At 36.7% G+C, this 13,553-nt stretch overlaps 1 protein-coding gene across 1 annotated transcript; it reads left to right on the forward strand.

Moving 5' to 3' along the window:
• The first annotated feature begins 8,728 nt into the window (after positions 1-8,728).
• On the forward strand, positions 8,729-12,826 carry LOC110755459 (AMP-dependent synthetase and ligase family protein). Its single transcript, XM_021956657.2, has 6 exons — positions 8,729-9,885; positions 10,343-10,532; positions 11,260-11,405; positions 12,109-12,176; positions 12,262-12,364; positions 12,470-12,826. The coding sequence occupies exons 1-6, from the start codon at positions 8,878-8,880 to the stop codon at positions 12,581-12,583; spliced, it is 1,629 nt and encodes a 542-aa protein (XP_021812349.2). The 5' UTR covers positions 8,729-8,877; the 3' UTR covers positions 12,584-12,826.
• The last annotated feature ends 727 nt before the right edge of the window (positions 12,827-13,553 follow it).

Raw genomic sequence — 13,553 nt, forward strand, 5'->3', positions numbered from 1 at the left:
AGTTTCTCTTTCTAGTTTTCAATTGTTATAATGAGATCTTTGTGCTGAAATTCTCCTTAAGTTTTTCCAAGTTCTACTTAATTTTCATTGTTATGTAAATTCTTTTCTTAAGTTTTCAAGTTGAATTAGTTTCCAAGTTTCAATTATGGTTTTTGTTCTTATTCATTATGCTTATAAGTTAATAGGCTAGTTTGAATGATTGATCACCATTTAGGCTTGCATGTTAGCTATCTTGGTTTGAATTAAGAGTATACACCATGCTTTAATTCGAATTGAACTATGAATAGGAAGAGTATGTATGGACATTCGACAACAGGGATTAGATACATACTTGGTTGTTTAAAATGTTCTTCTATGCTTAATGGGTTCCTAATGCTTAATTTTAGGTTAGACAACAAATGATCAAATTAGGGAATTAGGAACACAAGGTTATGACCACACACCATGGCTTAATCATACTTTAGCTAGAATCAATCCATTAATCTAATTGAACTTGGGAACTTATCTGCTTGAGTTAGTTATTTCTTTATTCCTTGTTTTATTTATTTCCTTTCTTTTTCATTTCTGTTTTGTGTAGGAAAAATGAATTGGATCATTCAATCACCAATCCTCGTGGGATCGACCTCGCACTTACATATGCTATACTACCAAACGGCTCGTGCACTTGCGAGTATCACAAGTTGAGGATGCAACTGAATCCATTTTGGTGCAGCTGTATCTACGCAACAAGTTTTTGGCGCCGTTGCCGGGGATTGGCAACATAGTTTGGTTCTATTTCTTTTCCCTACTTGTTTTATTTTTATTTTTCATTTTCATGTTTTTCTAGACAGTTTCATGTTTTAAATTTAATGGCGTTAATGGACAAGTTGTGTTTGTAGTCCAACGGACAAGGACAATTGCCTAACAAGCAAGAGAACTGGGTTTAAGTCCCAGCTTACACAACCCATTGGTGTTTGTTACTTTGATGCATGAAATTGGATGTGTGTTGATTTTCCTTCTCATTTTTTTTTTCCTCATCCTTTTAATTCTATTTCAAGTTTTCTGTGTTTGTTTTAGCAATTTATTATAGCTCAATAAAAATGGAGAGAGATGGCAACTTCAATCATAAAGATAGGAAGTGTGGAGCAGTAGGAGAAGTCGCGACCTCCAAGTGCATCACGCTCGACCTAATCGCTTCAAGGGGGAGCATTTCAATCCTTTCTCTTCTTTGAATTCTGTTTATTTCCGTAGTTGTTTTTGCCTTTTGGTCCGCGTTGAGTTCTTTGTTTTTCTATGCTGAATCCAACCATATAAAGAACGTAAAATTTGGACTTACGGTTGGAAAGTTATAGCCTAAAAACTGAACAGAGGTCGAAGCTGAAAAACATAGAAACGAATCTGTCCAAATGGTGATAAATAGGTGATAGAAAGTGCTGTTTGTTTTTTTTTCTTTGGTTTCTTGGTTTGTTTCTTTTAGTACAATAATTTATATCGTTTGTTTGAGTTTGTTTAGAGTACTTAGTTCATTTTCGTTTATGGTTTGTTGTTTCATGTTATCTTAATTTGTTTTTGTTTCTTTTTCTTACGAGAATATATTTTTAAAAAAAAAAAAAAATTTAAAAAAAAATATATATATTTTTCATATGAGCTGACATATGGTAACTCCAGTGAGCACCTTCGTCATTACAGTGTCTAGGAGTTCTTTAGGCGACACCTTCGGTGTCTAAGAAGTTTGGGTTTTAAGCGGGACCATTGTGACCCCTCCAACCTTCCCGGATCCCCTGGCTGTGTTTTCTGAGGCCCTTAACTGGTCATCCGTGAGTTGCTTGTATATTGTGTGTTTTTAAATTAAGTTTTTTTTATTTTCTTTGTTTTCTTTTCTGTTGAGTCTTTGTTTTTGTTTGGTTTCTGTTTTTGTGTTGTTATGTTAGTTTATTTATTTATTTACGTGGTATGGTTAGTTAGTTTATTTCTGAGTGTTAAAACACATTTTTATTTCAAACATTGCATAAAAACAAAAAAACAATAAAAAAACAATTATATAAAAAAAAAAAAAAAAAAAAAACATCATCATCATCATCTTCATCATCATCTTCTTCATCTTCTTCATCTCCATCATCATCATGGCTTGCCTCTATTTTCTCGCACTTGTAGAATCTGCAGCAGCTCCACATGGTCCTCATTTTTTCTCTGCAGTGCTTCCACGTGCTGATTGGCACAGTAGAGCCGCTTCTGCAAGTCCGCCACCATAGCCTTCAAGGAAGCTATTTCCTCGCTCATCGCGGCACACTCCCTTGTCCTCGCCAGTAATCGCATGCCCAAATTGGTAGCGGAGACCGCGTGGAGCACAGTTAAATTGTGGGACTCCTCTACCGCTGCCTTATCAGACCTCTGTGCCACATGCAGATGATCTGTCGGAGTGAGCTTGCTGCTAATCATGCCTCCTAGCAGCACTGCTCTGTTCGACAGTGCCTCAGAAAAGTTCGGTATTGCCTCAGCAAAGTTTGAGGCCGTGCCGTGATGATATGAAGAGTTTGGAAAGACAGTGTTTGGAGGAGCCCTTATCTGGGCATTCGGTGGTGCAAGTGAGAGCTCAAGGTTGAGATCATCAAGGTGAGTGCATGAGGATGCCATTTGTTTTGTTTCTGGATTTTTTGATGTTTTTCCTTGAGTTGCAGGAAGAAATGCTGGGTATCATCCGCTTGCAGAGGTGTGGTTTAAATAGACATATGCTGATGAGAGAGAGCCAACACCATTTCGGATTTCCCGGGCATGCTCGACCTAATCGCTTCAAGGGGGAGCACCTTTACTTTACTTTACTTTTTTTCCTCCGTGTTTTCTGGTGTTTAATATTTTTGCCCGTTACTTTCATTTTCTAGTGCTTTGTGTTTTTGCCTTTCCCTTTCGGCTATCATCTTTGTCTTATTTTAGTTAGGGAAATGTGTTTTCTTTTCCGTTTGTCGTCTTTGTTTTATTTTAGTTGGGAAGTGTGTTTTCTTTTTCTTTTTCTTTTTCTTTTTCTTTCTGCAACCTTACTCTTTTATTTCCGAAACAAAATAACGAAAATATAAAAACAACAAAATAAAATAAAAACAACAATAATGCAGTAGGAAATCATTTCTTCTCGGTGCTTGGTGTCTCGACCATTGGAGCTTTGAGTTTGGCCCTCTGGCTGTCCTCTTCCGGGGCTTCACGCACAGCTTCTTGGGGCTCATCACTTGAGCTCCCAAAGATCGCAATCTTAGCTTGAGCGTAACTACTCTCGCGATCTGCTTGTTTGCGTTTACCCGGGCTGTCTAGGTCTTCCAGCTGTTTTCGCATGTCGCGAGAGTACAACTCTACCATCTTTGATAGGTTTCTATTCTCGTCCCGCAATACTTCTAGCTGGTGTCGATTCACCTCCACTATCCTTGACCTCTCCCTTTTCAAGCTTTTTATAGCAGTCTGACACTCCTCAACCATACTTCGCTCCGCCGCCAACTGACCCTTTAGCACCTCTACCTCATGGGACTTCGCAAGTAGGCGATGACCCAAACTTGCGACTGTTGCCGTACTCTGCACGCTCAGTGCCAGGGCATCGCTCACGACCCGGTTGTCATCCCTTGTTCCCAGCACACGTATATCTTTAGGAGTCACTAAATTTCTAGCCACTCCAATGGCAACATCGTTGTCCAGGAGTATTGAGTCAGTTACTGTCACAGGCCCCCGTGCGGAAGCAAAGTAGGGCATCCATACTGGTGCCGCTGCTTGGCCTCGTGTCTGAGTCGGTGGAGCTAGGTTGAGATCCAACGAAAATGGGTAGTTAGAGGCCATTTGATTTCTCACTCTCTTTTCTTCTTTCTTTCTTTTCTCTTTTGTGTGTTTCTGAGTTTGTGTTTTTTTTTACCCTTTCTTTTTACCTTTTATAGACTTAGTCTGCTAAACCCTAAGCCGCTGCGGTTCTGAGTTCTGTGCGGCCCTTACCGCTTATCTCTATATGTCGCCGCACCCGTTTCCCAACCCCCCTTAATTGCATTTTCACCTTTCACCACATTCTAGTGAAAAAGTCGTCCCGCTTCACCCAAGAAGCCAATAATTCTGGCTTGGGGGATGTGACTGCTGCCTCTGCACGCCGACACGTCCCTCACCCCTTTCACCCGTGACTCCCCAGGAACCAAGGCATCAGGGACCACATTCTCTCTTTTCAGAAATCCCGCATTTGCGCTCCCAATTCACGTTTCAAATAAAATTTCAAAAAAAAAATTTCAAAAATTAAAAAATTAAAAAATTAAAAAATTAAAATTGAAACGTGTGGGCTTCAGATTTCATTTTGGGTCGGTTTTTCACCTTGTTTGGGTTTCAAGGTAGGTTAATTTAATTGTGGGCTTTGGGCTTCGAATATTTTTGTTTTTTTTGTTTTTGGGTTTCAGAATTGTGTGATTAGGGTTTACTGTTTCATTTTTTGTTTGTTTGTTTGTTTTGTAATTTTTATTTTTATTTATTTTATTTTATTTTGTTTTTGTTTTCTTTTGTGATTTTGTGATTTTTTTTTTTAAATTTGCTTTAATACCTTTCATTTGTTGTTATGACATTGTTTGTGGCTAATTTTTAAACATTGAGGACAATGTTCATTTCTAGGTTTGGGGGTATTGGAGTTTAGCATGTAAAATTGGTTTTTCCTTAATTTAATTAAAAAAAATTTATTTGTTTTTTTTTTATTTTTACTTTATTTTGTTTTTGATTTTATTCACTTTCCGAACACATTTGATGAGATTGTGATAAATGTTTCCATGACTTAAATGAAAATTGAATTTTATTTATTTACTATTTTTATTACTTTTTTCCTTGTAAATTTTTATTGTAAAAAAAAATATATATATATAATTAATTTGGCATCGTTTTAGCATGATATGTTCGAAACCTTCTTTGCACTTGCCATTTGTTTCATAATTCTCCAATTAAAGGATTTGCATGACCCAAAGAATTGTATCAAGCACAAATTAGACTTATATAACCATACAATGTGAGCTTTTGAGCCTTGTGCTTCATTTCATGAGTGTTATACACATACTCATATTTTCTTGTCATCAAAGTTGTTGTTTGATCTCATTATTCATTGATTTGGTTGAACACTTAAAAGTCATTCATTCTTATGCAATTTGATTTCATGACATTTAAGAAGTGATATTAAGGCCTTCTTTGGATCGTTTGTGCCTTTCAAGCTAACCTTATGCATGCTTAAGCATGATTTTCCATTGTTTACCATTTTGAGCCTACATGTAAACCTTTTCTTTCATTTTACCAATTATATTTCCTCGCCTTAGCCCGAAAAACAAATATTTACCTTTCTAAGGAATTCATGAGCTCTAATTCGGATGTGTTTTTCAAGCTAAGTTTGGGAAGGGATATTACATCAAAAAAAAAAAAAATCACACAATTGGTGAAAGAAAAGAGAAAGTTGTGATTAAGTGGCGGTTGTTTGAAAATTCATTTTTGGGCCTTCAAAATAATTTGGTGTTTGGAAAGGAGTTTGAATCATTGTAAATGAAGGTATAAGGAGTTTTGATCATGTAAAAGAAAAAAATCTAATCGTGTTGATTCGAAGTCTTGTAAACAATTATTTTATGCTCTTACATTTTGAGTTCCTTGGACTTTGTATTATCCATACCTTTCATTTCTCACTCACCTTACACCCTTGGCCCCATTACAACCTATAATAAAGACCTAAATTGATCTTAAATGTCATATGGTTGAATTGCATGCATTTTCTTACTTTTAAGTGTTTGGCATCCTTCTTGAGATCATATTAATGCAAGTTCTTCATCTTCCTATTTTGAGTTAACTCCTTTATGGTTTAACTCTAATCTCATGTTTATAACTGAGTGTTGCATTGTAGCCCTCTTCTGAGTGATTCATTTGTGAGAGGACAACTTTGGTGAGATTTGAAGTTGCATTGTGTTTGGTATGATTTTTGAAATTGTGTGGAAACTAAGATTGGAGAATTTGTTGCATTTGGCTATCACACTATACACTTTGAGCATGTTGTGTTTTGAACTTTGCCACCTTGTAAATAATGTCTAAAATTGAGTTTTTATTGTTAAAACTTTTGAGTCATGTGCATGAGTCATTTCTCTTCAGAAAATGTTCGGAATGATGGTTTTGAGTTTTTATTTATTTATTTTTATTTTTATTTTTGTTTTGTTTTTGTAATTATTTTTGTTTTTGGTTTTTGTGTTTCTTTTATTTTGCTTAAAGACTAACAAATCTAATAAGTTTTCTAACCACTTTGTTTTGTAGAGTTAGTCAAACGTTTGTGGGTATCGTTTCTGTTAAACCCTCAGGAGACACAACTCCTCCTACTAGGGATGCCTAGAGGTTTAAAGGCTTGTTGCATACGCTCAATGCAATCGAGTTACCTACGAAAGTGGTCTAGTTAACTTCTTGTTTTGTTTTTAACTTTATTTTGTGTTGTTTTGCTCGAGGACTAGCAAAATCTAGGTTTGGGGGTATTTGATCGGTTCATAATTGTATATCATTTTGTACCCTTCTAGCTTATGATTTGGTTATGTTTTTGAGTTAAATTTATGCTTTTAATCCTTTTTGTGTTTATCTTTCAGCTTTAGGTAACAATGATGGCTTTGGATATGAAATGATGTAATCCATGCATGTTAAAGCCTAATTTGGATGAATGGATGAAGAGCTTAAAGACAAACTCAATTTTGGCTACAGTCCCCTGCCAGCCCAGTTTCGTAGGTCATATTGCAAGCTTTGTTTCAACAACCTACATAGCTCGAATGAGGCCACATTCTTCATGAAAGTTGTTCCAATGGGTGTATACTATAACATATCCGAAATTCAGCCCCATTGGATAATTGTGGAGTCTGTTACCTAGCAAACACAGAGCCATGCTCAGGATGGATTTTATCAGCGCGCAAAATGAGTTAGCAATTTGTTTTGGCCTTAACTTCCTCCTCCGACCTTGGATTGGCCCAAATGATATATGGATGGAAAGAAGACATTCTGAACTTCAAGTTTGAGTGCTTAAAGTCTTAATTTGCTTAAGGGAAGCCCAATTCATAAGCCCTTGAAGTTGCTGGTCATGCTGACCTCAGGATGAGCTATTATTTCTGGTTGGAAGCTTGGTCATGGTGACATGAAGATGAGCTAGGGCTGCTGGTGGGATTTATTAGTGAAGTGCATCAACCATTTCAGATTTTATAATGCAAGTGTTGTATGCATTAGTGAAGTGCATCAACCATTTCAGATTTTATAAAACAAGTGTTGTATGCATTAGCCATACTTAATTCAGATTTTCAGCTTCCTTAGGCCTATATATAGTGAGGTTTCCCAAGCTTGTAAACACACCCCAAGGGGGGGAGCTCTCAAACACTTCTCTAGAGCTCCCTTCCCTTCTCTCCCTCAAATTCTCTTAGTTTCTCTTTCTAGTTTTCAATTGTTATAATGAGATCTTTGTGCTGAAATTCTCCTTAAGTTTTTCCAAGTTCTACTTAATTTTCATTGTTATGTAAATTCTTTTCTTAAGTTTTCAAGTTGAATTAGTTTCCAAGTTTCAATTATGGTTTTTGTTCTTATTCATTATGCTTATAAGTTAATATGCTAGTTTGAATGATTGATCACCATTTAGGCTTGCATGTTAGCTATCTTGGTTTGAATTAAGAGTATACACCATGCTTTAATTCGAATTGAACTATGAATAGGAAGAGTATGTATGGACATTCGACAACAGGGATTAGATACATACTTGGTTGTTTAAAATGTTCTTCTATGCTTAATGGGTTCCTAATGCTTAATTTTAGGTTAGACAACAAATGATCAAATTAGGGAATTAGGAACACAAGGTTATGACCACACACCATGGCTTAATCATACTTTAGCTAGAATCAATCCATTAATCTAATTGAACTTGGGAACTTATCTGCTTGAGTTAGTTATTTCTTTCTTCCTTGTTTTATTTATTTCCTTTCTTTTTCATTTCTGTTTTGTGTAGGAAAAATGAATTGGATCATTCAATCACCAATCCTCGTGGGATCGACCTCGCACTTACATATGCTATACTACCAAACGGCTCGTGCACTTGCGAGTATCACAAGTTGAGGATGCAACTGAATCCATTTTGGTGCAGCTGTATCTACGCAACAGTAAACCCTCTTGCTTGGAAAGACTAAAATATCCTTCAAAATGAATTGAAAATTAGATAATGTTAAAGTCAGGTGACAAATTGAAACTTATGTATAAATTCAAGTGACATTTCTACAAATATCCCTTACCCAAATGATTAGTGGACCCCAGTCTACAAGATGGTGATTGCCCGTTAGTTTTATCTTCAATCATGCTATTGTCCTGTTTTCATACCTAAACCTTCTCATCAATTAGTCGAAAAAAAGGGTAAAAAAAGTACCTCGTCATGTCAGAGAAAGAAGAAAAACAAAAGTTCTTGATCATGCATGACGTGCAAAACCAATTCCCATTGTTTGGCCAAAAAGACTGAGTATCTGCAGAAATCTTAGCCGTTTAATCATATCAAAGGCCTTTGGAACTCGACACACATACGCCACTTCCTCTTTTGTCTTGTTACCTAGTATTCATTTCCGTTAGGTTTCTTTCCAAGTTTCAATCCTTTTGTTTATCCAACCGAAGGAAACGATATTCACTCACCCATTTAGACAACAATCATCAACAGTGCCATAATTTCGATCACTTTTTTTCCTCATCAGACTTATCGCCAAAATCTATACACTTTGATTTGTGTGCTCTGCATCACCACAAACTCTCTGCTATCAATAATAAGAATAAGAGCCTCCAATCATCTTTAACTAAATCTACTGTAAAAATCCTCATCCAAAACTGACATACCCACATACCCAATTGCCCATTTGGATTTCTCTTGCATAGTTTTCAATGGAGAAATCTGGGTATGGCCGTGATGGCATTTTCAGATCTCTTAGGCCACCTCTGGTCTTACCCAGAGACCCAAACCTCTCCATGGTCTCTTTCCTCTTCAGAAACTCCTCTTCTTACTCAAACAAACCTGCCCTCATTGATGCCGAGTCTTCTGAAACCTTGTCCTTCTCTCAGTTCAAGTCCTTGGTCATCAAGGTCACCCATGGCTTACTCCATCTGGGTATTAAGAAAAACGATGTTGTTCTCATTTTTGCTCCAAATTCAATCCAATTCCCCATTTGTTTCCTTGGTATTATTGCAAGTGGTGCCATTGCAACCACTTCCAATCCTCTTTACACTGTCTCAGAGTTGTCCAAGCAAGTGAAAGATTCAAATCCCAAGCTTGTCATAACTGTTCCTGAATTGTTTGAAAAGGTCAAGGATTTCAATCTCCCAGCGGTGATTTTGGGGTCACAGGGTGCTTCCCACATTGCATCAAGGTCAAAGATTCTAACTTTCCATGATTTGGTTGAGTCAGCTGGGTCTGCCTCAGATTTCCCAATGGCCAATATTAAGCAGACTGACACAGCTGCGCTTTTGTACTCTTCTGGTACAACAGGCATGAGCAAAGGGGTAGTTTTGACACATAAGAATTTCATTGCCTCATCTCTTATGTGCACAATGGAACAAGAAATGACTGGAGAAATGCACCACGTGTTTCTTTGTGTTTTGCCAATGTTTCATGTGTTTGGGTTGGCAATTATCACATATTCACAGCTGCAAAAGGGCAATACTATTGTGTCCATGTCTAGATTTGATCTTCAGAAGATCTTGATGGCTGTTGAGAAGTATAAGGTGACCCATTTGTGGGTTGTGCCTCCTATAGTACTTGCCCTGGCAAAGAACAGTGCGGTTAAGAAGTTTAACCTTTCTTCATTGAGGCATATTGGTTCCGGGGCAGCACCTCTGGGGAAAGAGTTGATGGAGGAGTGTGCCAAAGTTATTCCTCAAGGTTTAATTGCTCAGGTACTTAATCATGCTGGTTCCAATTTTATAACTGTGCATAGTTGGAATGTTTCAGATTTATAATTATTTTTATAGTGTTTGTCTCTGGAATGTGATTGACCCAAATGGCTTTAGACTACAGTTTTATTAATCAAGTGCAATTTTCCAACCTGTGTGAAAGATTGACAAAATTTAAATCTTGAACAGAACATTTGAATTTGGCACAAAGTTAAACATAAGTGACAGAGTTTGGCAACTTATGCCACAATTAAATTGATGTGAACTGTGATAATTGAGTGGTGGTAGAGGTTTTGGCATTTCACTGCCTTCCTCATCAATTAGTCGTTGGTAGTATAAAACTTCTGTTAGAGCATATTGATTGTTAGTGCATATGGTGTAATTGGCAATTTCCTAGCACAAACCTTTGTAACCGTAATTTCAACTTCGTCACTGATTTAGAAGTTTCCTTGTTTCTCAGGGCTATGGTATGACAGAAACCTGTGGAATTGCTTCAGTGGAGAATACGCTAGTAGGGCCTCGGCATACTGGTTCAGCTGGCATGCTTGTTTCAGGAGTTGAATGTCAGATAGTCAGTGTAGACACCCTGAAGCCTCAGCCTCCTAATAAGTTGGGAGAGATATGGGTTAGGGGGCCTAATATGATGAGTGGTAAGTGTTTTTTTTCATTTTCTTGTATTTAATAATCATGATGGTCCTGCAAATTCAATTGTCAGAAGAATTTTTACGAGAGGCTAACTCATTTTCGAAGTGGTAACAACTCAACAAAACTTAAGGTACCTAGGTCCTTAATGGGAAATTCTGCAATAGAAAATTTGGTCAAAATTTTTATAGCTTCCAATCAGGATTTGATGACAAGTCTGAGAATTTGAACTTGTAAGTGTCAAAGAAAACCTTTTCCCCTTGAGACAGGTGTGATTAACAGTCAGTGCGCAGTAGAAAACTCAAATAGGTCAGTTTAGGTGATTCTATCAAATCTGATTCCAGATATTGGCCATGGAGGTAGTCTGTCAAACTAAGAACTTGTTAAAGTATCCTCATAGTTCTCATTATTTATATAAGATGCAGAGCTCTTCTACTGATGCTTTCTCCATCTCAAGGAGGGCATTGCATTTTCCATCTACTAGCTTAAATGAGCATTGGAGACTCTTCTCCACATGGATCTTGCTCTCGTCCCTCAAAATACTTGGATGTGGAGCGTTTCTAAAGTGAAAATTTAAGTTTGGTCTGCCGGATTGTAACTAAACGCTATGCAATTACAACAATAACAGAAGCAGGGATTGAGACCATTGTTTGGGCAGTCACCTCAAGATACATCAATATATGCATATGATGCAAAGTTCTAACTGAGGAACTATTTTTACAAAACTCATTTCAGGGTATTTCAACAACCCACAGGCCACCAACGAGACAATAGATAAAAATGGTTGGGTACATACAGGAGATCTTGGATACTTTGATAAAGACGGACAACTTTATGTAGTCGATCGAATCAAAGAGCTCATTAAGTATAAAGGTTTTCAGGTAATTTCTCTTGGTAAAGTTGGAACAATTAATGCACAAAATTTCTACTGGTATTCTTGGTTCTTATGTTCAGTATAACCAAAATTTCAGCGGTAGAAAAAGAAACTGTTTTGTCCTTTTGAATAGATACATCAATTATCTATATAATAGCAATATCTCCTGTCATTTGGTTAATCTTCATAATTTGAAATAAGGCAATTTATCAGGCCAGAAATTAGAATAACTCTTCTCATGTTTGTTTTTATCAGTACACGTCCTATACATAAAAGAAACACACTTGCATTTTAGTGTTGGCTGATTACTTTTTAGATAGAACAGATTTCAGCATGCCCATACCTGGCTCTGATATCTGTAGGTCCAAAAGATATATGCAGGTTTTTCACTTAATATTTCCTGACCTTGTTTATATGCTCATACTTATTTCTGTTATATTTATTAGGAAAGAAACCTAATTTGAGTGTCAAACAAATATTCTAGCAATTTCTATTGCATAATAAACATTGATCCCATGCTTTAATGCCTTTAACTTTTGCTTGTCACTGCAACTAGAATATTTGGTCAATATGATGTATGTTAATGTTGTCAGATTTAGATTAACAGTTACTTATTATCTTTCTGGTTGTTGTTGGAATGCTTATGTATTCTCCGTACTTCCACTATTCTATTGAATCATGTTTTGTTTGCTTTGTTTCTCCTTTGCTAGGTGGCACCAGCAGAACTTGAAGGGCTGCTAGTTTCTCACCCTGAAATATTAGATGCTGTTGTCATTCCGTAAGTTTGACACAAACAGAATTTGCACTGATGATGGCCTCATCTTAAGACTTAACTAAACGATCGGGTTATTTCCATCCTACAGGTTTCCTGATGCCGAAGCTGGTGAGGTTCCGGTTGCATATTGTGTACGCACTCCAAACAGCTCACTGACTGAAGAAGATGTCAAGACTTTTATAGCTAGTCAAGTAAGTAGAGAATTTACAAGGAAGGATTATTATCAGGGACCTGAACTGATTTCCTTGATGCAAAAATTGCTCTTGTTTTTGCACTCATAATTCGTTTCGTGACAGGTTGCGCCTTTCAAAAGACTACGAAGAGTAACATTCATAAACAGTGTCCCCAAGTCAGCATCAGGAAAAATCCTACGAAGAGAGCTCATTGATAAAGTACGGTCCAAGATATGAGATTGATGGTTCCTCATTCTAATGTTTGCTTTGGTAAGGCAGACTAGCGAGCAGGGAACATAGCATGTTCCTTGCACACGCTTTAAAGTTGCAGGTATATTAAGGTATTCAGTTTGGTTGCCATTCTTTTTATGGAAGAAGAGCAGGATGTAGCTCGAAATACAAATAATGAAGGATTCTGTTCAACCTCTGAGCAATAAGTCTTTGCATTAACATTATAAGAGCATTTTCATTATGTTCAAATAGCAACTCTCAATTTACATAAAACAATATATAGCAATAAGTCTTTAGGTGATTTCTTATAGCAATGTCTTTATGTATTGTTGAATTCTGAATTGCTCAAACCGGCCAAAGCCAATTCGAGCAGCTTGACTAAATGTGTAATCTTGGATTGAATTTAATCAAACTGCAATTATTTCGTCTCTATTCGCTTTGGCCTACTATATTTTACACTTGACATTTTCTTATTGGTTATAACCATTGCTATTACGTTTCATTTAACAAATTGGTATCAACCACGTGATACAAAAAAACTAATCCATAAACCATTCGAATTTGATATCAACATTTCAACGGTAAGCAATATTTCAATTATTGTTCAATTTACAGTATGACGATCTTTTTTTTTTTTGTGTGTGTGGTTATATTAGAGGAAAGAAACCCCATTGTGATTTGATCCTGGGTGCCATGGTGGGGAGGAGGAATCGACCACCACTGTGGTGGGAACCCATTGGCGATGTTCCCTTTGATATATGCAAGATAATATAAAATATCAACAACGCAATACGGCAAGGGATCCACTAATGTAGTGCTTTGTAGCAATTGCTCCCCAGGAAAGGTCCTGAGTTCGAATCCTAGCATATGTGTAATGTGTGTGAATTTAGTATGCTATCGCCCCTCTCAATAGGAAAGATCTTCAAAAAAATAAATCATATATCATTATTGAACCATAGACAAATTAAATTACATG

Source organism: Prunus avium, chromosome 6, assembly GCF_965620075.1.
Source record: "Prunus avium chromosome 6, drPruAviu1.hap1.1, whole genome shotgun sequence".
NCBI classification, from domain to species: Eukaryota; Viridiplantae; Streptophyta; class Magnoliopsida; order Rosales; family Rosaceae; genus Prunus; species Prunus avium.

What these genes read in the sequence shown, in the direction of transcription:
- LOC110755459 (XM_021956657.2), top strand. Translation starts at nt 8,878, where the DNA reads ATGGAGAAATCTGGGTATGGCCGTGATGGCATTTTCAGATCTCTTAGG. An exon ending in TTAGATGCTGTTGTCATTCC is followed by an intron (nt 12,177 to 12,261) that starts GTAAGTTTGACA and finishes TCCATCCTACAG; the next exon opens with GTTTCCTGATGCCGAAGCTG. An exon ending in AGACTTTTATAGCTAGTCAA is followed by an intron (nt 12,365 to 12,469) that starts GTAAGTAGAGAA and finishes GTTTCGTGACAG; the next exon opens with GTTGCGCCTTTCAAAAGACT.